We start from the raw sequence: 26,614 nt of genomic DNA, 5'->3' as shown, positions 1-26,614 counted from the left end.
TTAAAGGTTCACATGTTTTATTACACAGCTTTGTTCTAGAGTCCTACTGAGGACTGATAATATCAAGTCTTCCCACTTCTGCAGGCAAATCAGAAAAAAGAACCCCCCTACTTAAAGGTTCCTCAGGATGTTTGCCTGTGAAGAAAACCAGCTCAGAGACCCTGGAAACTCTCCTGTAACAGTATGTCCTAAAGCCCAACCCACCCACCTGTTTGCATGTCTGTGCTTCTGAGAACCTAGATGCAGCTACATAGGCACTGCTACCAGAAGAGGCTGAGGTAGCCGGTGGTGAGGAAGAGATCGCTCCTTTCACACCTGCTTATGACGATGACATCAGGACCTCTATGGGCATCTCCATTCCGCTCCTCAGCAGGCTATGCCACAGAGCTCTGTTCAACACCAGGAGATTCAATGCAGGAAGAGTACCAGAAAGTCCAGCTGAGAGCCAGGTGAGCATGAAAACCTCCACAGCTTACTGCACAATGCAAAGCCATCCAACAGAACTTCTGATCTTGGTGCAGTTCTCCTGTCCAGGACTCACAGGGGCTCATGGCACCCAGATTCAACCCTAACATGGTGTTCGTTTATGAAGCATGGAGGTTGTGATCAACTCTTGGTACACAATAAACTGGAAGTTTAAAAAAAGGAATTTAAAACCTATAAGTGGTTCATGTTGGTCTCCGTTGCCCAGACTGCCAGAGGAGTACACCTAATTGGTCTGGTGGGCTGTGGGGGATTGCGGAGGAAGCCTCCATGGATCACCAGTTCCAGTTTTCAGTGTGCGGCCACCACACGTGGGAACTCACCAGACAGCGGTCTTCTGGACCCACACAGCCGTTCTCACTGGTTATTAGGGAGCCCTGATCCAACAGAACCCCAGACTGAGGAAAGGCTGATCTAAGGCTTGGGCCCCTCGTGTTCTCTTGCGTTCAGTGTAACCCCACACCCTCCAGTCAGCAGGAGGCAGACTTGGCAACGGAAGCTAGCATCATAAAATGGTGCAGTAATAGAAGTAACTGGACCAGGAAGAGGAGGCGTCTGCTCCAATGATGTCATAGCCATTGGTGGCCACAGGGGGGTGGGACTGGTCATGTAGCCGTGTGTCAGGAGTAATGATTGTAGAGGGGCGGGGCATGAAGAGTGCCATTCTGGAAACAGTGTTGTCGAGAAGCAATATACTCTGCATAACTGATTGTCACCTTCTCACTTCGATACCTGTATGAGGAAACAGGCAAAGGTATTAGGAACCCCAAATATCTCAGTGAAGAGTCACTAGTAGAGAAAACCAAAAGCTTATCCCACAGTTTCAAAGAATACAATGGAAGACCAGGAGCGATCTTACTTACAGAAAATGAAAAGACGGCACAAGAAAATGATGCTGTTATTACAAATGAACAAGATGAAAAAGCACAATCACAGTTCACCCCTGAGAATGTATCTCAGCACATCCCACCTCAAAACGCTACATATGCTTATCAACAGGCTGCTGGTAAGCAATCTGCTACCAGGATCTGGATGAGGAATTTCCAAGTCAAATTACACGGGTGGCAGATTGGAAGATGGCTGCACCAAAACCCAGTGTAAACTGCGTTATCTACGTTCAGGATAAAATGAGATAAATTGGACAGAAATGCAACCTCAATTGGTAGAAGAGCAACAAACAAGTTATAACTAAAAGGGGCATAGATACCTAATTCTGGGTCAAATTCTGATGAAGCAGGTTAATGGATCCTTGGCTATAGGAAGGTCTCAATCCCCAGATGAATATGCCATATCACAGGGTCATCAGAACAGAATTCATAGCACTTTGGCTTTGCTCTGGAAAGAGCCATGAGTCAGGATGCAAAGCATGGGTGTTACAAACCTATGGAGCCTACTACAGAGCACAGGAGCTGGGTGACAATCCTTACCCAGAGCCATCTCTTTCCCACTGTAATCACTCCTCCACTGCAAGGTGGTTATTCCTGAATTTTGACAGGGAAATGGCTGTTCAAATAAATTGTAATAGTAATAATGCTTTGTATTTGCAGTGCTTTTATTTTTAACTATTTTATTTATTTATTAAATTTTTAAATTTTTGGTGCTAGAGATGGAACCTAGGGCCTCGAGCATGCTATGTATTAAGCTCTACCACTGAGCTGCAGTCCTAGCCCCTTGATTTTTGAATTGAATGCATTAAAAACACTGGGTTATCTTCCAAACAGACCTGTGAGGCTAGCATACGATGACTCAGCATTTTGTAGATGAGGGTCCTAGCAAAGGCCCACCAAAGCTAACTTTTCTTTGTTCCCAGCATCAGCAGGAAGGGGTAAAACACTGACATTCACTGAACATCTCCAGTGTGTTGCCCTGGCTCTTGCCTGGAAACTCTACATCTTACCTTACCACATCTTAAATAAAGCCTGAAGGAATTACGACTCACACCTTACAGACAGAAAACAGTTCTGGGAGATGGACTAACTGGCCCAGGTACATAGCTCATAAATAACTGAGCCTGGGATACAGACCCACGTCACTTTGTGTTCTGTACAACTAGCCAGCTTCCTGCAGAAGAACCCAAATAGGATCCTTAGTTCCTTGTAGATGTCTTGGATATCCTTTATTCCCTGCCATCTGACTGTGGTGACCAGGAGGAAGCAGCTCAAGTGACCCTGGATTTACATTCCTGGAGCCCTTACCTCTCAACTCCAACCTCCTCCCCCTTAACCTTATGACCATATGGGGCTGACAGGCCGAACCCTGCTTCAACTCTGTTACACTGACTGGAGAGACAAAAAACAGCCAGGAAATCTCCACTGCTGCAGCCATTGCTTCCTCAGAGCTCATATCTCTCACAAACTTCTTTGGCTTAGGGGTATAAACAATTTTCTTCCCCTTCCCACCAGATACCCTGTATTCAACCCCATTACAAAAAAGCTAACAAGAAGAGCAGGACAGCTGCTTACCTGGTGAGTTTGATTGATTTTCTGAATTCACTGGTAATTGGAGCCTTAAAGCCACCTTTCCTGAGCAAGGAGTCTATTGTCTGGATCTGATCCCAGTCTGAAGAGAACAGAAGCCACAATGAGGTCAGCACACAGTAGAAGCAGGAGGGCAGCATGCTCCATTATGATCAGTGTAGAAGACAAATGGGATTCAAGAAACAGCAGAGTGTGCCGGGGCAAAGGAAGCCCTGGGCCATGGTCCCACATACTGGAAGCCCATCAGCCTCCCCAACAGTCCAGCAAAGACCCTGAGACATGACATTATAACTCAGTGTGCCATGATGCTGTCCCCAACTTTCCTGCTCTTTCACGGTTCCTACAAGGTATTTCCAAGTATATTTCTGAAGCTCAGGCTGCTCTATGGGAAGACAGGGTAGAAAGACAAGGTCTCACTATATTGCCTAGGTTGGTTTTTTGGTTTTTGTTTTAAAGGTATTATTTTACTTTTTATTTGTGTTAGGTGTATGTTGGGGGCAGTATGCACATGAGGCCAGAAGATGGTGCTGAAGCCCCTGAAACTGAGTTACAGGTAGTTGTGATGGGTGCTCCCATGGGTGATGGGAACCAAACCTAGGTCTTCTGCAAGAGCAGTAAGAAGCACTCTTTGTTTGGAGACAGGGTCTCTTTGTGTAACAGTCCTGGTTATCTCAGAGCTCACTATGAACCCAGAGACAGATCTGCTCTGCCTCCCAAGTGTTGGGATTAAAGGTGTACATCACCATTGCCTGGCTTTTTTTGTTGTTGTTATTTAATTTATTATTTTTTAATGTGCATTAGTGTTTTGCCTGCATATATGTCTGTGTGAGGGTGCCAGATCCCCTGGAACTGAAGTTACAGAAAGTTGTGAGCTGCCATGTGGGTGCTGGAAATTGAACCCAGATTCTCTGAAAGAGCAGCTAAAGCTCTTAACCACTGAGCCATCTCTCCAGCCCCAGTAAGCAATTTTCTTAACTCTGAGTCATCTCTCTAACCCCAGCTAAGCTGACCTTGAACTAAGAGCCTCAAGTAATTTCTCAGCCTCCTGTGCAGATGGGACTATAGGCATGTGTCACTATAAAAAGAGGGGAATTTCCTTTACAATTTTTAAATTTTTAAATTTGTGTGTGTGTGTGTCTATATGCACCTGAATGCAGATGCCCCAGAGGCCAGAAGCAAAGGAACCCTTGGAGCTGAAGTTATAGGCAGACATCAGTGTTTCTTCCAGATTGGTATGACAGAGAACTGATAACAGTAAGGAAATCATCTCCTTAGTAAAGACATAAAAGCTTTCACCTCTGTACTGTTGATTCTCTCGTTACTTTTTCTTTTTTGATACATGGTCTTATTATGTATATGTCCCAGCTTAGGCTCAAAACCAAGAGGCAATCCTTTTACTTTGGCCTCACGTGTCAGGATTTGAGTGCCCCACGTGGCCCACCTCAGTCTTACTGTATGTCTCTGTGTGTGCCTGTATGTGGGTATGTGCACATAAACACACAATACAGGTGCCCCTGGAGCTAGAGTTAACGGCAATTGTGAGCTACCCAAGTTGATTGCTAGGAACCAAACTTTGGTCCTCTGCAAGAGCAGTACACATTTTTAACACCCTGCGAGCCATCTCTCCAGCCCCTCCATCTTATACATTTTAAACAAAGTACATCAAGTTGTACCCCCTCCTTCCAATTACCATAAGAGAAGCTCCCCAAGTTTGAAGAACTTTAAAATGGGAGAAACATGGGGCTGGAGAGATGGCTCAGCGCTTAAGAGCACTGGCTGCTCCCCCAGAGGTCTTGAGTTCAATTCCCAGCAACCACGTGGTGGCTCACAATCACCTATAGTGGGATCTGATGCCCTCTTCTGGCCTGCAGGCATATATGCAAAATAGAGCTCTCATATGCATAAATAAATAAATCTTTAAAATGTTAGAAACAATTTGATTTTTTTTTTTTTTCTTTTCGAGACAGGGTTTCTCTGTGTAGCTTTGCACCTTTCCTGGAACTCACTTGGTAGCCCAGGCTGGCCTCGAACTCACAGAGATCCGCCTGGCTCTGCCTCCCGAGTGCTGGGATTAAAGGTGTGCGCCACCACCGCCCAGCTGTACAATTTGATTATTTAACCGAGCTATAATTCACATCCAACTACTAAAAACTATGCTTGGTGTTCTTTAAACAGGAGCATGTTAGATTTATGGCCTGACCAAAACTGTCTTAAGAAATTTGCCCTCGCTGGGCGGCAGTGGCGCAAGCCTTTAATCCCAGCACTGGGGAGGCAGAGCCAGGCAGATCTCTGTGAGTTCAAGGACAGCCTGGTCTACAGAGCGAGATCCAGGACAGGCAACTACACAGAGAAACCCTGTCTTGAAAAACGGGGAAAAAAAAAAAGGTAAAGAAAAGAAAAGAAATTTATCCTCTTTATGCTACATACACATTGCATTTTGGACAAGTTTAAAACACAACCACAATGAAAACCAACAAGGTGATCGCTTTCCACATAAGTAGTTCATTAATATACTTAACTGGATATTTTTCTCTATTCCAGGTTCACACCCAACAATTACTGTGTTTCACATATTATTTTCAAAACCAGACTAATTCCAAGAAAGAAAGAAAATGGGGTTACATATCACAGAAAGAACAAGAAACAGTTAAAGGAATTCTAGGTATTCTTTCAAAGAGAAAACATGCCCAATCCACTTCCTACCTTTACTGTCCCCATTATAAGAACTCATTAACTACTGAGCTCTTTTTTTAATGTTTGTTGGAGTCTCTCTATGTAGCCCTGGATGGCCTGACAGTCCTACGTAGACCAACCTGGCCTGAATTCACAGAAATCCACCTGTCTCTCTCTGCCTTCCGGGTGCTAGGATTAAAGGCATGTGCCATCATATCTGACAACTACTGAGCTTTTTTTTTTTTTTTTTTTTTTTTTTTGGTTTTTCGAGACAGGGTTTCTCTGTGTAGCTTTGCGCCTTTCCTGGAACTCGCTTTGGAGACCAGGCTGGCCTCGAACTCACAGAGATCCGCCTGCCTCTGCCTCCCGAGTGCTGGGATTAAAGGCCTGCGCCACCACCGCCCGGCTAAATACTGAGCTCTTTAAAAAGCAGTAGGGGGGCTGGAGAGATGGCTCAGCCGTTAAAGGCTAGGCTCACAACCAAAAATATAAAAAGCAGTAGGGGAAGATGTTTGTCCTTTACCAAACAGAACCATGTACAGGTTTCACAGTTAAAGTATAAGACTTTCCTTAATAACCAAAGAGAAAACATGCTCAAGCTAGTTGCTGCAATAATCCCTGAATCTTAAGGGGGCAAAGAAATAGAACAGTTATTCATTGGAAGAAAACATGTGAAACCACAAGCAAGTAAGAAAGTTATCCCTTAACCCCAGCCCCCAGTTTCTCATGTCTATGTCAGTTAGCCTTTATTCTACAGGAATCTGACAGGAGTTTAGAGGAAGAGAGGCATTTGTACTTGGTGTACGTGGTGGCAGTCAAGCTGACACTTCTCTCTCCTGCCCTTTAACTGGCATGGCTGTGAGTAGTACAGTTCTCTAAGTGCCCATCCGTCCAACTCACCTTGTTCCTTAGCAACCTCAGGTAAATATGTGGCTGTGCGTTTGATGCCCTTTTCATTGATGAATTCAATTCGAATCCCGTGGACCCCTACCTACAAAAAAATACAACCAAGTACATGGCATTTTCTGATTCTAACAATACTTTAATCACCTACATAAATCAATATTGTCTCCTGAGCTACTTGACCCAGGTCTGGGAAAAGAAGAATTTTGTTTTGTTTTGTTTCTGAGACAAGACTTCTCTGTGCATCACTCCTGGCTACCCTGGCTATCACTCTGTAGACCAGGCTGGCCTCGAACTCAGAGATCGCCCTGTCTCTGCCTCCCAAGTGCTGGGATTAAAGGCCTGCGCCACCACCACTCGGATAAAAGAATTTATGTGACTAATTAATTCTAAAGTATAGAAATCAAAGAAAGTTGTTTTAGAAAAAGGTCAAACGTGTAGTCGCACCTCTGAGAATATGAAGCTTGTAGAAAGAAGTTCTTGACAGAGGATACCCAATAGTTTAAATATTTTACTTCTAGCCTAATTCTACTACATGAACATGTCAAACTGTTCCTATAAGTTCATGGTTCTTCAAATTGGTTCCCTTTGTTTGTTTGTTTGTTTTTTTAAATTATCTTACTATACAGCCCAAACTGGTCTGGAACTTGCAATCCCCCTCCTTCTACCTCCTGATTGCTGGTATTATAGGCACGTGCCACCATGCACAGATTCACACCTGATTTCTAAAAAAAACTTTTCTCCAAGGGTTTGTCAAGAGGCATCTGGGGTGTTTTGTTATTTTTTTGGAGGCAGGGTTCCTCTGTGTAGCCCTGGCTGTCCTCAGAGATCCACCTGCCTCTGTCTCCCGAGTGCTGGGATTAAAGGCGTGCACCACCACTGCCCCGGCTGTTATCTCATTATTTAATTAGACATGGAAGAAAGGTCAGATGGATCTTACTGAATCTACAACAGAATGGGCTGGAAAGAAATTGGAGGTTTTTTTTTCTGGGGCTGAGGGCAGACAGTGACTCATTATGTAGTCCTGGCTGACTTGACCAGGCTGGTAAACTCAGAGATCTACTTGAGTGCTCGGAGTAAAGGCATGTATCACCATGCCTGGCCCATAGTACAGTACAGAGTACTGATTTTCCATTTCTTTTCTATTCCTAGTAGAGAAGTACCTTTTTTTCTGTCACTCTCACATTCTTAGACCCTCTCTCAATGAAGGAGATACATTACCATGTACTAACCCGAACCCAAATGCAACGAGAGATGCAGAGATCCAAATGCAGCTGTTCTCACCTCCCAGTCCAGGTAATCACTGGCATCTTCAAAGTTAGTAAGGAGGGAGACAGAACAGAAAAGTTTGGGCAGCTCCTCTCGGGTCAGGGGGGGGAATCGGCTGTCCTTAAGTGCACTAGAGGGGACAGAAAATATAAATGAGGCTGCCTCCAGTTAGAAGACAACATTGCATTCATAGAGCCCACACAGCTGAGTCCCGAGGTCCTCTGACAGCATCTCTAACACTGACGTCAGTATTAACTGTCTTTGCAGGAATAGATAGTAACTCACCAGGATATAGTCCTTACATTTCTTGACTACAAAAAGAACTGCTCAAACTCTACCAAACATTTGGAAGAAATGAAGCTAGAAAGCTATTTCCAGTTCTAGTTAATTCATATCTATTTTCTAACGTCTGTGTCATTACCTGGTTAACGTGTATTCCCTGAGTCCTGAATGAAGATTCATGGCTGAGAAGGTCCCAATGCAGCCACGAAGCCGCTTGTCTCGCCCTGTCTTCCAGGTCACAAAGAGAGGACTAAAAAAAGCAAAACATAAAATATTCTCCAGCCCTAAATTAATTATGGATTTATTTGTACTCATTTCTGTTATTGCCCAAAGGGTTTTCTGAATTGCCAGCTACCTGAAGAACTCTGCCTTTCTAGAGGTTGCTCAGCCCTGGCTAAAAACACAGAAAATATCATGAGACAACAGGAGACGCTCTGTGTGAGTGTAGCCTTCCCTATGCTCTGTCCTCACAACTCCCTTCACTTAGATGTCACATGTCTAAGCTCTCTTCCTCTTCCTCGCCTTGAATTCAGCGTTCCCTTTACTTTTCTTTCTTTTTCTTTTCTTTCTTTCTTTTTTTTGTTTTTTGAGACAGAGTTTCTCTGTGTAGTTTTGCGCCTTTCTTAGAACTCACTCTGTGGACCAGGCTGGCCTCGAACTCACAGAGATCCCCTGCCTCTGCCTCCCGAGTGCTGGGATTCAAGGCGTGCGCCACCACCGCCCGGCCCCTTTACTTTTCTAAGATTGTACCACTCCAAGTCACCCAGGTGGCCTGACTTTGAGATGTCCTTGCTTCCACTCCCAAAGATGGAAGACAGACTGTTACAGAGCTGCCCCTCCTTCTAAAGATCCCTCCACATTCCTAATGCCCTTACCTTTGAGATTCCAGAGTCCGTCACTTCTCAAAGGCAAAGTAAATAGTTAACCTAGACCCCTCCACCCCCATCTCCAAGACAGCTCTCACTACAAAGTCCTCAAACGCAAAGATTCTCCTGCCTCTGCTGGGATTAAAGGTGTGTGTCACCATATCTGGCTTTTTTTTTAAAATTTATTCTTATTTTATGTGCGTTGGTGTTTTGCCTACATGTATGTCTGTGTGAGAGTGTCGCGTCCCCTAGAACTGGATCACAGAGTTGTAAACTGTTATGTGGGTGCTGGGAATTGAACCCAGGTCCTCTGGAAGAGCAGTCAGTGCTCAACTGCTGAGCCATCTCTCTAGCCTCTCACATCTGGCTGTTTATAGTATGCTTAAGGGAGAAAACATCTTGTGTGCCTGCATGTAATGCAGGTGCACACATGCCAAGGCATGCATGTGGAGGTCAAAGGACAACCATTGTTTCAAATAGGAATAGTCTCTTGTTCTTTGCTGCATGCTCCAGACCTCATGTTCCACAAGCACCTGTCTGATTTTATGTGGGTTCTGAGGATTTGAACTCAGACCCTCACATTGTATGGCAGGCACTTTACATACTGAGCCATCTTCCCAGCCCTTACTTTATTTATCTTTCATCATCCCAGCAGATGGATCTCCTGTCCACTCTCATTTCCTTCCAATAACATATTTGTACCATACAAGTGAAAGCTACTGTGCCAAACCTACTCAAAAACTCACCCACTTCAAAATGCAAGGCCCTGAATACAATGATCTGTATATGTAACTTATCCAGGCTTGAATCTCACCGGCTCAGTTATGAGTTTCTGATCACAGCACTCCACATCAAGAATTCCCTGAAAACCGCCGGGCGGTGGTGGCACACGCCTTGAATCCAGCACTCTGGAGGCAGAGGCAGGCGGATCTCTGTGAGTTCGAGGCCAGCCTGGGCTAACAAAGTGAGTTCCAGGAAAGGCACAAAGCTACACAGAGAAACCCTGTCTCGAAAAAACAACAACAAAAAAAAGAATTCCCTGAAAACCAGGTGTGGTGGTGCATGCCTTTAATCCTAGCACTGGGAGGCAGAGGCAGGCAGCTGTAACTTCAAGGCCAGCCTGGTCTACAGAGTGAGTTCCTCAGACAGCCAGGGCTACACAGTGAGACCCTGTCTCAAAATAAAATAATAAAACAAAACAATTCCCTAAAAAGTGAACACATTTTTCTCTGCCTTTCCTCCCAACACTCATTCAGAGTAGCTTCCTTTATACTAGAGTTAATTCTGTGTATGTGTGTGGTTGCCAACTCAAATGAGTCTCCCAAAGCAAGGACCTTTGCTTTCTACTCCTCACCTTTGCTCAGTGTTCTGCAAAACTCAGCACAGCACCAACAGCTGGGGAATAACCTTAGACTAATGAAGCCACAGAAAGCCATCCGAAAGCAGAAGTGCTTTTTTCTTTTGGTTTTTCCAGATAGGGTTTCTCTGTGTGTCCCTGGCTATCCTGGAAGGAACTCAAGAGGTCCGCCTGCCTCTGTCTCCCTGTGCTGGGATTAAAGGTGTGTGCCACCACCGCCCAGAAGCTGAAGTGCCTTTTAAAGCTGGTACAGAGCTGCCTCCAATTTTGAGAAGAAAACACTGGCATTGCCTTTCTTCATTTTTTCTTATACTGCTTAAACACGCTAGAGAGATGGCTCAGTGGTTAAAAGAGTTTTGCTGTACAAGTGTGAGGACTAGAAACCAGATCCTCAGAACCCATGTAAATGCCAGTGGGTTTGGTAGCCCTAGATCCCTGGCCAAGCTGGCTAGTTGGGACTAGCCATAACCACCAGTTCTGGGTTAGACTAAGATCAACCCTGACACAATGAAACAAAGCAGAAGAACATTGATGATTCCCAAACATCAACCTTGAGCCTCCACTGAACAAACACATGCCTGACCCCCGCTCCATACATGTACATACACCTACACACATGCATGAAAATGGATCTTTAGATATCTTAGGACAACAAACAGAATCTTTGTTAAAAGCATCAGCTCCCAATGAATGAGAGCACCTAGTCTCTAGCTTGGCCCTCAGACACTTCCAATTCACATTCACTTGGATGTCAACACTACTGAGGTCTCCAGTGGTGTGATAGTGTGACTTCTCTACCTACCCTAAGCCATGTGAACCACCACCAACAAAAATGTCTGTTTCCATAACTCTGTAGTCAGACCCTATTAACAGAGTAACCTCAGGAAGATGTTACCACGCCCTCTACGTTGTCCCATGTCTAGTACTCACTAGGGGTCATTGGTGAATCTAGGAAGTCGTGGCTGTGGGAAGCCATAGAGGTGACAGTAGAGTACATCAAAGCAGTAGCAGCACATTTCTGCAGTCACCACCAGATTCTTAGTGGTATTGGCAGTTCCATTGGGCCGAGGGAGAGGGCTCAGGGCTCCAGATGCAGGATTCATTCGTGTGATAGGTGAGTTTCCAGGTCCCAGAGTTAAGTCCGATACATTTTCCCGACCACTGCTGCTGTCCACATGCTGGTGGTTTTGAAGAGGTCCTGAACTAGAGCCAGGAACAGTTGTGGACTGGTTCCCGTGACTGTGTGTTCCACTTCCAGATAGTTTGGGCTTCTTGACACCACAACAGCCTGCTGCCAACTTGGGCTCAAGGGGAGGAACACAACGTCTTTTTCCCATCCTGATTTGGTGTTCGTGATCTGGAATGCTGCAGAACCCTAATGCAAAAGAGAGAAGGTAAGTACCGATTGGAATGATTCAAGAAAGAACAAAAATCAAAAGTGTTTGCACGGATCAGTTAAACGCTATCAAAGACTGTCAAGGACGGTGAGGTGGCTCAATGGGTAAAGGCTTTTGCTGTCAATCCTGACGACGCACATGGTGGAAGGACAGAACTGACTGCAGCAAGTCATCTTCTAAGTTCTAGACCAGAAAGCTCTAATCTTTTCCTAATAGGTTTCTATAAAGTTTATAGCCACCATGGAGAGAGGCAGGCAATAAGCAGATCTTCTATCCCAAGACACCATCAAGGCCAAAGGGGACAGGGTGCAACTAGTTGGACATTTCAATACCCTCTTTACAAGTTAGGCATGGTGGTGTATGCCTTTAATTCCAGTACCTGGGAGGTGGAGGCAAAGGCAGGCGGATCTCTGAGTTCGAGGCCAGCCTGGTCTATATAATGAGTTATAGGACAGCCAGAGCTACATAGTTGAAACCCTGTCTCAATAACCAAAATAAATAAATAAGCCTTTATTGTAAAGAATTTGCAAATAAAAAACATCACTCAGCAAGATTAGCCAGGCCTATGAAATATACATTTCAACAGACCTCTATATGCTCAGAATAGCCATCCCAAACTGTGGAGCTTCACATTGATTTTTTTCACTTTTTTGTTTGTTTGTTTTTTGAGATAGGGTCTCTATATAATCCTGGCTGTCCCAGAACTTTTTATGTAGATTCAATGGCCTCTGCCCCCAGAGTGCTGCAGGTTAAAGACATGTGAAATGCAAACTTGGCTCATCATTTTGAGTCATGGTTTCTCCATGTAGCCCTGGCTGTCCTGAAACTCATTCTGAAGACCAGGCTGGCTTTAAACTCAGTTCTGTCTGCCTCTGCCTCCCAATAAAAGGTGTATGCTGCAATAAAAGGTGTATGCCACTATCACCTGGTTTCATTAATTTAATTTTGTTGTTGTTGTTGTTTTGTTTTGTTTTTTTTCCAAGACAGGGTTTCTCTGTGTAGCTTTGGTGCCTGTCCTGGATCTCACTCTGTAGACCAGGCTGGCCTGGAACTCACAGAGATCCGCCTGCCTCTGCCTCCCGAGTGCTGGGATTAAAGGGGTGTGCCACCACCACCCACCTCGTAAATATTTTTAAGAACTTACCTACCACAAAAAAGGGGGGGCAAAGGGGGGCTAGGGGGGGAATCCATGACAGAATCAAAATTAGAAAAACTATTAGCTTTACATCCTTTTTTCCTGACTCAGGTGTCAACCACATTTCATTCCATCATTCATCATTACCTATTTACCCTTTGTCTCCTTTCTGCATGTTATACTAGACTCACATATACATTTGTCTACATACACACAAAGTAAGTCTGCAGCTATTTTTTCTGAACTGTGTGACCTTGCTTAATTAATATTAACTAATTCTACATTCATCCATTTTTCTGAAATTTTGTGATTTTATTTTTTCTTTAGAGCTAAATATCCTATTTTATAATATGCACTGGATACCCATTATCCATTCCATTTGCTGATGGACAACTAAGTTGGTCCCCTTTCCTTGCTAGGGTGAATAAAGCAGCAGTAAACACAAAAGTGCAAATATCTCTATGAAAGGGTATAAGAGTTCTCTAGGTATATGCCTAGAAGTTATATTTTTAATTTTTTGAGGAATCTCCAAAATGACTTCTATAATGGTTGTATTAAACTACACCCGACCAACAGTAAATAATGGTCCGTGTTTTGGTTTTTTTTTAATGTGTACACAGAGGACAACCTCTGGCGTCATTCTCAGTCTTCCATTGGCCTAGAGCTCACAAGTTAGACTAGACTGGCTGGCCAGTATGCCCCCAGGAATCCCTGTTTCTGCCTCCCTAATGCTCAGATTATAACTGCATGACCACGCCTGTTTCACAAGGGCATTAGGGACTGAATTTAGACCTTTGTTTGCAAGCAACATGTTACCAATAGAAACTATCCTTTTTGTTTTATTTTTTTTTTTTATTCCAGACAGGGTTTCTCTATAATAACAGCCCTGGCTGTCCTGGAACTTGCTCTGTAGACCAGGCTGGCGCCGAACTCACAGATATCTGCCTGTCTCTGCTTCTCAGTGCTGAGATTAAAGGCGTGCACGACCACACCAGGTGAGACCATCCTATTTTTAAGGTGCTCCAGGGGAGCTTTCAGACTTCTCCATTAACCACACTCTTTCAGCACTCCCCTCAGTACCAAGGTGAGTCTACCTGTGTAACTTTGGCTGTTTCAGGAGAGAAGCAGTCTAAAGATGGGTGTATCCTCTAACAAGAGGCTCCTGCCTGTCTTCTCTAACCCTTTCCTCATTTCTCTGGTTTTCCTCTGAACTCCATTAAAGCCCAAGATACAGGACTGGAATGACAGCTCCGTGGTTAAGAGCACTGAAGCTCACAACTATCTGTAATTCTAGTTCCAGGAGATTTAATACCCTCTTTTGGCTTCCATGGCACCAGGAATGTATGTGATACACACACAAAAATCACCCATATGCATTAAATTAAAATTAGCATACACAGCAAGTTCCAAGCCAGCCAGGGCTATATAGTGAGACCTTGCCTCAAATCCAGGGCTGGGATGTGATTTCATCAGTAGAGTGTGTGCCTTGCACACGGTTTTGGGTTTCATTTCCAGCACTGCATAAACTAGCACCCCCAGCACTCTGGAAGCAGAGGCAGGAGGACCATGAGTTCAAAGTCACCCCTGGTGATATAAAAAGCAAGTTCCAGGCCAGGCTGAGCTATCTTAGACTCTGTCAGACACATAAAAACTAGCTAAAAGTGGTAGCTCATTCCTGTGATCACAGCATTCATGAGGCAGGTAGATCTATCTGAGTTTAACACCCGCCTGTTCGACACAGGGAGTTGGCCAATTTAGCTACTAAGCAAGATCCTATCTCAAACCAAACCAAGAGGACTGAGTTCAAATTCTGGTTTATCCAAGACCAATCTCTGTTCAACTGAGTTTCCTCCAAACTAGAGCAACAATAGTAGTTGCTCTCTGGAGTTACTGGGAGAGTTAAATGAATCCAGTAGTCACAAGGGCCTTAAATAAAACACTACATTTAGCTGCTCTTCCCATTTGGGCTCTTAACCCACTGCTTCCTCCTAGAGGGCAACCTAACGATGGTCTAGACATGTTCTCTGAATTCAGGATGCTTCACACTCAGGACTTTACTCAATTTACCACCCTTTGGCAAGGCAGTCAGCAGCATGTCAAAGAGAACGGACCTCAGAATTAATTAGCATGGGAATCCTCCAAGACCACACTTAAGCTGCAGAGCCAGGATCTGGACCATAATCTCCCTGTCAGGCTCCAAGAGCTGGACCTTCTCACCAAGCCACGTGGCAGAGCAAAATCTGCCAATAATACCCACTGGATTTAGTTCCTTCTCTAAGAACATAAGAAAACACATTGCAACCTAGGTCACACTAAAAACAGTTTAAATAAGTTTGTCAACAAAAGGGGAATAGAAAATTAAGACCTTAGGCTGAAAGCCAACACACCTCAACCATAACCCAGGCAACTTTAGGCCTCTCTCTTCTCACCGCCATGCTTGTCCTAATCCACAATAGACGCTGCTGTGCTGAGTTCTCCCTGTATTCTACTTGGCAAAAGATATGTGGCAGATGAAACAGTGCGATTATCTCTAGATAATCATAACCATCCAAAATCTCATTTCAGAGAAGTCAATGCCATCTTCTGGCTTTCATGGGCACTGCATGCATGTGGTACACATATATGCAGGCAAAACACCCACACATGTAAAATAAAAACAGATAAATAAAAATTTCCAAGCAGAGTGAGTGAGCCAGGTATGAGCTTCTGAAACCTCAAAGTCCATCTCCAACAAGGCCACACCTCCCCATCCTTCTAATTCTTTCCAACAGCTCTACTCCCTAGTGAATAAGCAATCAAAATGAGTCTATGGGGCCATTCTTACCAGCGCTTGGGAATTGGTGGCAGATCAGTCAAGGGTTCTGATAAGTAAATAAATAGAAAGACCAGTATATTGAAACCAATTCCTAACTTTAACAGTTTTATATTGTTTTGGTTCTGTTGTTCTTTCCCCCCAAAGATTTATTTTATTTTTAATTGTGTTATGAGGGGAAAGCAGTACAGCTGAGTTCAGGTGTTTAGAGGCCAGAAGAGGGCATCAGATGACCTGTGTGGTAATTTGAGTGAAAATGGCCCCATAGGCTCTTAGGGCCTGGCACTATTGGAGGTGTGCCCTTGTTGAAGTAGGTGTGGCTTAGTTGTAGTAGGTGTGTCACTAGGGTGCAGGCTTTGAAGTCTCAGATGCTCAAACAAGGCAGTGTCGCATTCTCTTCCTGCTGCCTGCCCATCCAGATGTAGAACTCTCAGCTCCTTCTCCAGCACCATGTCTACCTCCATGCCACCATGCTTCCTGCCATGATGATACGAACTAAACCTCTGAAACTGTAAGCCTAAACCTCTGTAACTGTAAGCCAGCTCCAATTAAATGTTTTCCTTTATAAGAGTTGCCATGGAAGTGCACCATGACCACCCAGCTTGTTCTGTCTTGTTTGATACAAGGTTTTATGTTGCCCAATCTAGCCTTGAACTCCTGATCCTCTTGCCTCAAACTCCCATGCTGGAATTATAGACATGTACCCCCATAAAATCAGTTTGTTTCACTTAAGCTTAAAATGTATTGCTTACTCCTCTCTTACTGAACAATTCTGAAGGAGTCTAATACTTTATTATCTCCCAAAATAAAACAAACATTAAACTAAAAGTTAAAAATGTAAAATGAACCATGGTATACTGATAGAAAATGTGTCAGCCATCAACTGTTATCAACATCAATACAAACAACATTAATAATTACTCTGCCAATTGTATCAAAACTTTCTGTTTAGGGACTGGAGGGATAGCTCAGTAGCTAATAGCATTGGTCAGTCTTTCATAGAACTCAAGTTTGAGTTCTAGCACTCACACCAAGTGGCTTAAGTTCAACTCCAGTAGATCTAACTCCTCTTCTGGCTTTTGAAGGTGCCACGCACACAACACACTGTGATGGTTTAAATGAGAATGGCCCATAGCTCATGTTTGAATGCTTGGTCCAGTTAGTGGAACTATTTAGGAGGGATTAGGATTAGAAGGTGTGGCCATGTTGGAGGAGGTATGTCACTGGGGGGGGGGGGGGATGTGTGGGAAGGGTGGGCTTTGAGGTTTCAAAAGCCCTTGCTGGGCTCAGTGTCCTTCTCTTTCTGCCTCCTGTCTATGGATCAGGATGTAACTCTCAGCTACTATTATTCCTGTGCCATGCCTGTCTTCCTGGACCATGATCATCATGGAGTAACCCTCTAAAACTGTAAGCAAGCCCCCAATCAAATACTTTCTTTTAGAAGAGTTGCCTTTGGCCAAGCGTGATGGTTCATACCTTTAATCCCAGCACTCGGAAGGCACAGAGGCAGGTGGATCTCTGTAAGTTTAAGGCCAGCCTGGTCTCTACAAAGAGAGTTCCAGGGCAGTGCTGTTACACAAAGAAACTCTGCCTCGAGATTCTCCTCCCCCACAAAAAAAAAAAGCTGCCTTGGTCATGATGTCTCCACACAATAATAGAACAGCAACTAAGACACACACTTTCAAAAGCAATAGCAATCCCTCCCCTTCCGTTTAGAAGGTAATTCTAAGCATACTCTACACCAAAGCAGGCACCTCATCAGAGTCCACAATGATCAAGAAATATAAGCACTCCTGAAGCTTAGTTAGGGATTCTAAGTACAGCTTAAGACACTTCAGAGTACTAGAGGGACCCGGGGATCTAAGTCTACTGCAGTGTGCCTACCTGTCATGTCCAAGACTCTGGAGTCCATTCCTAGAACCACAAAAACAAGAGAAACCCCCCAAACAAATCCTTTATTAAATGACATGTTCTGCTACCTCTTCTAAAACTGTGAATCTGTTCTTCCCAAACCTCAGAACTATCAATGTTGTGCCCTCGGTTATGTGGTCTTGGGCACAGAAACGTTCCCTTGAATAAAGCATGTAACCCTGACCCAGGGACCTTGGCTGGTGCCATGCAAAAGTTCCTGGGCAAAGTTCAAGAGTCAGCAGCAGTAATCATACACAGCCTTCACGATCAACATGAACACAGTAGTTAACACTGAAATCCACTAGATGGAGACACTGCCCATGCTTCAACATGAAGCTAAGGGAAGTAGTAGTAGTAGGCAATTTATGATTTCAGGAATTAATACAAATTTCTCATAGATCTCATCTCAAGATCACTTAGCCTTGCAAATGTCAAATAGTCAGGCCTGCTCTCGGTGTTCAATAACCCAGCCCCTTTCCCTGCGGGCTGCTGAGGCCTCAGCTTCCCTGTCTAATGGGCACACTCTCCTCTTCACCAGATGTGTGACAAATGTGCACATATATAAATGAACAAGTTTAAAAATACTAATTTACACTCAACTAGAGAACTGAGTCAACTAGAGTCCTCAGAGTATGCATGCTTACAGCTTGAGTTTCTCCCCAGACTCTAAACAGTTTTCTAAAGCAAAAAACAAAACAAACAATAAGTAACACACATGCACACTCACATGCATGCATGCACGCACACGTTTAAGGCAGAGTCAGGGAGATCCCTGCAAGTTCGTCCAGTGTGGGGTGGGGCCATGCCTGGAAACACCGGGTACTGGAAAGATGATGTTTCGGTAGGCTGGCTGCTCCACAAGCCCCGCAGACTAGCAGCACAATCTCTAGTGCTCATGTCAGAACACACACACACACACACACACACACACACACACACACACACACACACACAGTGGTGGGGTGCCTGTAACCCCAGTATGGGTGGGCAGGTGGAGACTCCCGGAACTTGCTAGCCTGCCAGCATAGCTTCAAGGTGAATGAGTGATCTTGTTTAAAAAAGATTGAGTCTCCTGACACTGCACATGCTCAAATCTGCAATGCTTACATGACAAAACAAAAGTGAATACAAAAAAGAGCACCATTTGGACACTTTAACAATTAGGTTAATTATCATGGAAATTCTCATCTGGACCCAATTTATCCTGGAAACTCACTATATAGCAGTGACCACTCAACTCAGTCCTCGACTTGGCCACAGGTACCATGTAACATGAGATGACTCAAAGGCTGACTCTATGTAGATGATACAACTTGATTTTAAAAAAGAAAAAGCTGGCCGGGCGGTGGTGGCGCACGCCTTTAATCCCAGCACTAGGGAGGCAAAGCCAGGCAGATCTCTGTGAGTTCAAGGCCAGCCTGGTCTACAGAGATCCATGACAGGCACCAAAACTACACAGAGAAACTCTGTCTCGAAAAAAAAAACAAACAAAAAAGCTTTAGCTTTTTTAGCCTTTACTCCAGTGGTCTTGACTCAAAAATCCTCCTAAACAGCCTGGAGAGATGGCCCAGCAATTAAGAACACAGGTCCAGACTGGCGGTGATGGTGCACGCCTTTAGTCCAGCACTCATCCCAGGGATCTGAAGATGTTTTCAGTGGTAAGGTCCCTTGGTGCTTGTTTGTCTTAAGTTAAAATAAACCTGATGTAAAGCGGGGTGTGGTGGTGCACACCTTTAATCCCAGCACTCAAGAGGCGAAGGCAGGTGGCTGCAAGTGGCCAGCCAGGTCTACAGATGAGTTCCAGGATAGCCAGAGCAACACAGAGAAATCTGCCTCAAATACAAACACAAAAACAGAAAGAAAAACAACAACAAAAAAAAAATACAATGTTTTAAATGATCCATTATAGTGTTTACTTGCCTAGGTGGCAATTTATCATTCCAGGAATTAATAATTTCTCATAGATTGCTAATATTCATAATTTAGTGTCTAGGCCAGTATTAGCACAAGAACATAAAAGGCTGCCCTAACTGACACAGCTGAGAAGCAAAACAGCTTCCCTTCTCCCTGTGTGTCTCTCTGAAAAGTCCATCTTACAACAGCCAGAGAAGCCCCCACCTTCTGAGCACAGAACTTTGGCTTTGAGGTAACAATCTAGCTGCCAACTATGGCTCAAATCCCAACTGTGAGGTCCAAAGTCTGACTGCAAACTCAAGCAAGCTGTAAGATCTTCGTGAACCTGCCATCACACAGGGCTATTTGTTTATTTCTTTGTGTTTGTTTAGACAAGGTCTCTCTACATAGCCGTAACTGTCCTGGAACTCAGGATGTAGAGTATTCTCAATGGTTGGCATGGTGGCAAATACCTTTAATCCCAGCACTCAGGATGAAGAGACAGGCGGATTTGGGTTTGAGGCCATACATATAATTCATTAGAGTAGCTTACAGGCTTTAGTCTGGGTAGTCAATAATGGCTTGACAGAAAGACCAAGAATCTGGTCATCATTCGGTCTATGAGACTGCATGCATCAGCAGTCTCAATCTGCTATAGGGTACTGGGAATTCCTAGAGAGCTTTGGTGTTCAGTCTACAGTAGAGTCTAATGCCAGGAAGGAATGCCTCAGCAACAGGACGGGAAACTTGCTGGTGAGAACGAGGGCAAGCAGACAAAAAGCAAAAAGCTTCCTTCTTCCATGTCCTTTCATGTAGGATGCCATCAAAAGATTTGGCCTTGAACTCAAGAGATCTTCCTTCCTCTGCCTCCCAAGTGCTGGGATTAAAGGTGTGTATCACCACACGCAGCCACACAGGGCTATTTGACAGATAGAAAGACATGAAAGGAAGCTGGCAGTCCTCAGGCACATAACTACTATTAATATAATTCTACATCAGCTACCTTGTAGTCTAAAAGACCTTGATACTTTTCTTCTTTTGAAAGTAATGGCCTCTAATAAATCATTCATGTTTTCTTTTCATTCTGTGATGGCAGAAACCATAAAGAACACTGGAGGCCTCCCAGCACGGAGGAGGAAGAGGCAGAAAGACCTTGAAGTCAGTCAGTTACAAAGGGAGATCCTGTCTTAAAAAACAATGAAGCCAGTTGTGAATATTGCACACCTTTAATCCTAGCATCCTAGCACTCAAGAGGCAGAGGCAGGAAGATCTGAGTCCAGGGCTGGCCTGGTCTACATAAAGAGCTACACACCAGCCAGGGCTACATAGATCCCATGCCCCCTGCCCCCGACCCCCCAAAAAATAAAGAATGGAGATTATTCTACTCATGTAACTTTGTAAAAATACACCAAAAAAGCACCCAGAACATTAAAAAAAAATTTACTTGTTAAATATGCTATTAACACAAACACCCTGATGCAAGAGATTCTGTCAAAGGGTTCCATTTCCAATAGTAATCCTAGTAAAATGTCTAGAAGTATAAAAAAATTCTATTTATTTTTGAAGACAAACCTTACAATAGCTTCTCAGAGGACATGACCTTATAAAGATTTGGGAGGTGGGGAAAAGCTGATGCTATTTAGTGTCCAGATGTGTCCTCAAATGAAGCCTTCCTCAGATGGGCTTGTGACACTGAAGAGGTGAAGTAAAATTCAATGTAATAATTATGTCATGAGTACTGGTGTGGTGCCTGAGCTGTAACCCTGGCCTATTTATGGGACTGTTCCAGGAAAGAGTCAGATGAGAGATGCTACATTCTGGTACCCATTCCAATTATTTCTGTTTTTAAAATGGTCAAGTTTGAAAGTGGTGGTACATGCCTATTATCCCAAAACTCAGGAGACAGGATCAGGAGCTCATGGACACTCTCAACTAGGCTCCATGAGACTGTCTCAACTCCCCTGCCAAAAGAAGGCAGCTGCCATATACATACAGAGAGCACTTGATACATGTACAATTTCCTCACAAAATACAAAATAACAAATAAGTAACAAAATGCTCAGAGTCCCAGGTAGGCATGTGGCTCACTGTAATCCCAGCACCAGAGAGGGGATGGGGTATGGTATATAAAGTAGGATTGCTATGAGCGGGCCGGCCTGGGCTATACAGAGAGACCTTGTCTCAAAAACAAGGAAACAAAACACCCTGGGCTTGATGGCACACACCTTTACCCTCAGCATTCTCCTGGAAGAGGCAGGTGATTTCTGAATTCCAGACCAACCTGGTTTACATAGCAAGTTCTAGGGCAGCCAGGGCTACATAGTGAAACCCTGTCTTAATAAAAACCAAACAACAATGAAAAAACAAACAAAACAAAAAAAAAAACAAAACCAAAAATCTACATTCTTGTATCAGTTTAAAGAAAATAATGAGTTACAGGGGTTAATATTTTTTGTTTTGAGACTGGGTTTCTATGTAACAGCAGTCGGATTTGTCTCATTCTCCTGAGTGCTGGGATTAAAGGTGTGTGCCAACACTCCCAGATGATATTTTTGTTTTTTGCTCCTGACCACCCCACCCCAACTTCCCTTTCTATGTGACCTACAGCATGAGGTTATATCTTTCTGGGCCTCAGTTTTGTTTTGTTTTCCTTTTCTTTTTATTGTTTTTTTAACAAGGTTTCTCTGTGTATCCCTGACTGTCCTGGAACTCGTTCTATAGACCAGGCTGGCCTCAAACTCAGAGATCTACCTACCTCTGCCTCCCCAGTGCTGGGATTCAAAGCCACCACCTCCCAGCTAGTTTTTGCATTTATGAAATGAAGACATTTCCTCTCCTGTCTCCCTCACAAAAGGATGGGAGGCTCTAATAAACTCACAGTAAAGCAGAATGGTTTTGGTGTTATGTACTGGAGATACAGCACAAGTCCCTGAGCACGCGAGGCAAGTACTCCACACTTGGCTATATCTTTAACCCAAGCTATCCTTAATAAACTCAAAGAAGCACTAACTTTTACCCAAGAACTATGTTCAAGGCTTACATACAGAATTATAGTTATTTTTAAATCTGTGATATTTAATAAAATATCACAACAGATTTAGGTCAAAATGATCCAAAAGTAGCTGAAGATCAAAACCATATGAATTAGAACTGTTCAGGAACTATATTAACTTCTGAATTAGTTAATTTTTCTGCTCAAGCTCATTATGTAGCCCAAGATGACCTTAAATTTCCTATTTTCCAGATTCTGTTTCCCAAGTGATAAGATTACACTCATGTACTACCTCAGGTTTTAGGTGGAGCTGGGATAGAACCCAGGTCCTCACACATACATACAAGGTTGAACACTCTACCAACTGAGCTACATTCCTAACTCCATTTATCAATTAACCTAACACCAAGGGGGTGGAGGGGATATTGCACGAATCCTAATTGGTCTTGTAATAAAAACCCAGAGCTAGATGCTGGTGTAAATGTTGAAAGATGAGAGGAAACAAGCCACAGCCACTTCTTACCTCGCCAACTCCTCAGCAGAAAAAGGAAGATCCTGTCTCCATGAACCCTCAGACTGAATGCCCTGGAGTCCTCAGCCGGAAGAAGCTGACTGAGTTCCTGTCTCCTCCTGCCTTATATTCCTTTCTCTGCCCAGCCACATCACTTCCTGCCTCAACCTTCCTAGTTCTGAGATTAAAGGCGTGTGACTCCCAGGTACTGGGATTAAAGGTGTGTGCCACCACTGCCTCGCCTCTATGTTTAATCTAGTGGCTGGCTCTGTCCTCTGATCTTCAGGCAAATTTTATTTGTTGGGTTACAAACAAAATATCACCACAGGGGGACTTATTTGGTTGTCTTTAAATAGTGAATAATTGCAGGCTGGGAGCAGTGGCACACGCCTTTAATCCTGGCACTTTGAGAGGCAGAGGCAGGTGGATCTCTAGTTCCAGGCCAGCCTGGTTTACTGAATGAGCTCCAAGACAGTTAGGGCTTCACAGAGAAACCCCTTGGAAAATAATAAATAAAACACACATACACAATAAGAAGCCGCACAGGGCCAGCAAGATGGCTCAGTAGGTAAAGGCACTTGCCACCAAGCCTGAAGACCTGAGTTTGCTCTCCACCCAGGACCCACATGGAGAGAACTTACTCTCTGACTTCAGCACACGCACGGTGGTGATATCCACATACATGTGCACATACACACTACATAAATGTAATTTTAAAACGTATAAAAGCTTCAACAACATTAGGACCGCCCCACTGAATCTGAGAGAAACAGAATGAGGTACACTTACAAACCTTAAATCCAGACACAAGCCAAAAACCAAAAAAATGCAACAAACATCCCACTTCAAGTATGCCCAAGGCAATACTCACTGAAAGCAGAAAGTTTATACTCCCAGAGGAGACAACTACAACAGGAAGGGGAAGCTACTCTGTCTCTGGAGTGAATCTTCTTTCTTCCAATTCCATTCCTTCTTCCAGGACCTAAGACAGAAACGCAAGTGCAGTGAACAGAGTCTGGGGAGTGTACAGGTTTTTGGAGAACTTACAAAATTTGTGTTTGTTTTTTTCAGACAGGGTTTCTCTGTGTGTAGCCCTGGCTGTCCTGGAACTCACTCTGTAGACCAGGCTGACCTCAAACTCTGAAATCCTCTTGCCTCTGCCTCTTGAGTGCTGGGATTAAAAGTGTGCACCACCACACCCTGCTTTACATCAGGTTTATTTTAACTTAAGACAAACAAGCGCCAAGAGACCTTACACCACTGAAAACATCTTCAGATCACTGGGATGAGTGCACCATCACCGCCAGGCTCAAAAGTTACAATTTAACAGCAATTTCTGACACAAACAAAACCCGCTGGAGAATAAGCTCTCCTTACTTCAAAACATTTCTAATGCTAAAATGAGACAAGGAACGGAAGTCCCACGGAGGATCAAAGGCTGTATTCTACTTGAATGAGACATGCACTATTAACCCCCACAACTCCTCCCCAACACATTTAGGTGAAAACTTGCTCTCCAACCAGGACCTATCACTTTGAGCTCTCCACAGGTTACTGTGTACAAACACACTCCCAAGTCTTAAAAATTACCTGACAACATGCTAGGCCCCTGAGAACAAGGCATCGTGTGCCAGGAAGAGATGGTAAGTGCTGGTGGAGCCATTCATCCTTACTCAGTCTTGCATAAATCTCTTCACAATTTCTTCCACCTTCCCCACTTCCCCAGTACTAGAGGATTTATGCAAAGCAGACTCCAGGCCCCACCCACTCAATCCAAAGAGAGGGCCATGAAAGCAGATAGGCCCAGAGGAATAAGTGAGCAAAGAGGAGTCAGATGAGGGCAAGGAATGAAGGACAAAACACACAGCTCCGAGGAAGGGCATAAAACCCCTAAAGATGGAGGGATGGTAGTAGGCAAGGGAGTCTACAAGTAGATGTGGAAGATGGAGCGGGAGGAAAAAAGAAGAGGGGAAAGTAGGAGAGTGAAGAGTTAAGCAAGAAAAGGATGAGACAAGAGGGTAGAACAGGCAGACGGAAAAGGTGAAAAGGAGGATGTGGGACAGGAGAGTACAGGGCGCTGGGGGAGTTGGGGAAACGACAGGGCGACGGGTAGAGCAACTGGGTCCGGGCCGCGGGGGTGGAATCCAGACGCCGAGCGGGGGAGGGGACGCTGGGTGGGGGGCCACCAGGCGGCGCCGGAGACCACCAAACTTTCCACCGACTGTTTTCCTGGAGGGAGTTCAGGCACTGAGGCTCCAGCTGCTGCCTCGCCTCCTTGGCCGGGGACGACCGCGGCCACCCAGACCCTGGGCACACGGCCCCGCGATCCCGTTGGCCCTCGGCGGGGACACGCAGCCCGAGGAGGCCTGGCCCACCCGCGGTGGCCGCCTCGGCGAGCCCCTCCCCCATGGCGCCCCGGGACCCCTCGCCTTTGCACCTCGGGACCCCAATCTCCAGGACACTGTCCGCTCGGAGCTCGAGCAGGCCTCGAGGAGGCCCGGCAGGAGAAAGCACGGCAGAGCCCCCCTAGAATTTCCCACCTTTTCTCCTGACCCAGACGCGGCCGGGGCGGACGGGACCTCTCGCGCTCTACCTTCTCTTCCTCCTGCTTCATGGAGCCATGCGCCTGGGTGGTGGCTCCCGAGAAAAGCAGAGTCCCAAGGCGGGTGAGGACGCCCGAAGGAGGCTGGCGGGAGGGCAGAGGAGGAAGCGGCGGGGCGGCGGCGGCCGGGGAGAACTAGAGGTATTCCCGGGGCGGGTGGAGGACTGAGTCGAGTCGGGACCCGAGTCCTCCTCTATCCCAGCAGCCACCGGAGGCAGTGAGGTAATGGAGGAAGAATGTAGGGAGTCCTCCAGTGGACCAAACGTCCTCTAGCGAGTCGGTGAGAACCATAGAGATCCCGAAGCTCTGGGAGTACCGCCCCACTAGTCACGTGACCGTAGTCCGCACATTTTTGTGATTGGCGCTGGTTAGCGTATGGGCAGCTGCCTTTCGTTTGCGGGGGCCGAGTCTCAGGCAGGTGGTAGTGAGAGACACTCTTCGGGAAGACCTGGAACCTACTTGGGTCCCCTCGCGGGCGCCGAGCCCACCCAGTGCGGCTCACCGATGTCAGGCCAGCCGGCGCAGTGTTTGGCGGGCCATCCCGGCCAGGCCGCGGCGCAGGGCACGCCGGGAGTTGTAGTTCTGGTCGCGCGACAGCATTGTCCGGGAGGCTGCAGGTGGCACTTCGACCTGCAGCCTAGGGAGCTCCGGCCTTACCGGAGCAGTCGCCCACGTTAGCGACGCAATTCAGAGCTGTCAACGGCTTTTCACCCCCGTGCGCCCACGCCTGGAAGTGGGCAGCTTAGATCAAGCCAAAGATTGCCAGAACCAGGCCCACCGGGAGTGTGCCAGGCTGAATGTCAGACTTGGCACCTGGCCTCCTTAGCTTCCAGTTGCGATGGAGAAGGGTAGACTGACTCAGCTTTAGGGGCGGCCCAGGCTGCATCTACTCACGTCTGCAGTTCATCATCACCAGAATCCCCAGATGACATCAGCAGAATACCCAGGTACACGATTAGGCTAGGAGGACTGAAGAGGCTGAGTAGGATGGGTTCCCAGCACCCACATGACAGCTTACAACTGCCTGTAACTCCTGTTCCAAGAGATCACG

General features: G+C 45.3%; 1 protein-coding gene across 8 annotated transcripts; it reads right to left on the bottom strand.

The window, feature by feature from the left end:
* Positions 1-26,121, bottom strand: Ammecr1l (AMMECR1 like). Of its 8 annotated transcripts, none has more exons than XM_059246667.1 (9): positions 24,552-25,336; positions 23,833-23,943; positions 11,241-11,685; positions 8,227-8,337; positions 7,821-7,935; positions 6,534-6,624; positions 2,946-3,042; positions 1,691-1,818; positions 1,101-1,215 (listed from the first exon to the last, which is right to left on the bottom strand). In XM_059246667.1, the coding sequence occupies exons 1-8, from the start codon at positions 24,622-24,624 to the stop codon at positions 1,737-1,739; spliced, it is 1,125 nt and encodes a 374-aa protein (XP_059102650.1). In that variant the 5' UTR covers positions 24,625-25,336; the 3' UTR covers positions 1,101-1,215; positions 1,691-1,736. The 8 variants fall into 8 exon arrangements, 7 of the variants coding, with proteins under 7 accessions (XP_059102653.1, XP_059102649.1, XP_059102655.1 ...); XM_059246668.1 differs by lacking the exon at positions 1,691-1,818 and adding an exon at positions 1,911-1,964 and having other exon boundaries at positions 1,111-1,215; positions 24,552-25,335; XM_059246670.1 differs by lacking the exons at positions 1,691-1,818; positions 24,552-25,336 and adding an exon at positions 25,502-26,121 and having other exon boundaries at positions 1-1,215.
* Between the last annotated feature and the right edge of the window lie 493 nt (positions 26,122-26,614).

This window comes from Peromyscus eremicus, chromosome 19 (genome assembly GCF_949786415.1).
Source record: "Peromyscus eremicus chromosome 19, PerEre_H2_v1, whole genome shotgun sequence".
Taxonomy (NCBI): Eukaryota; Metazoa; Chordata; class Mammalia; order Rodentia; family Cricetidae; genus Peromyscus; species Peromyscus eremicus.
The sequence above is the reverse complement of the archived record's forward strand: the minus strand, read 5'-3'. Positions and strand labels throughout refer to the sequence as shown.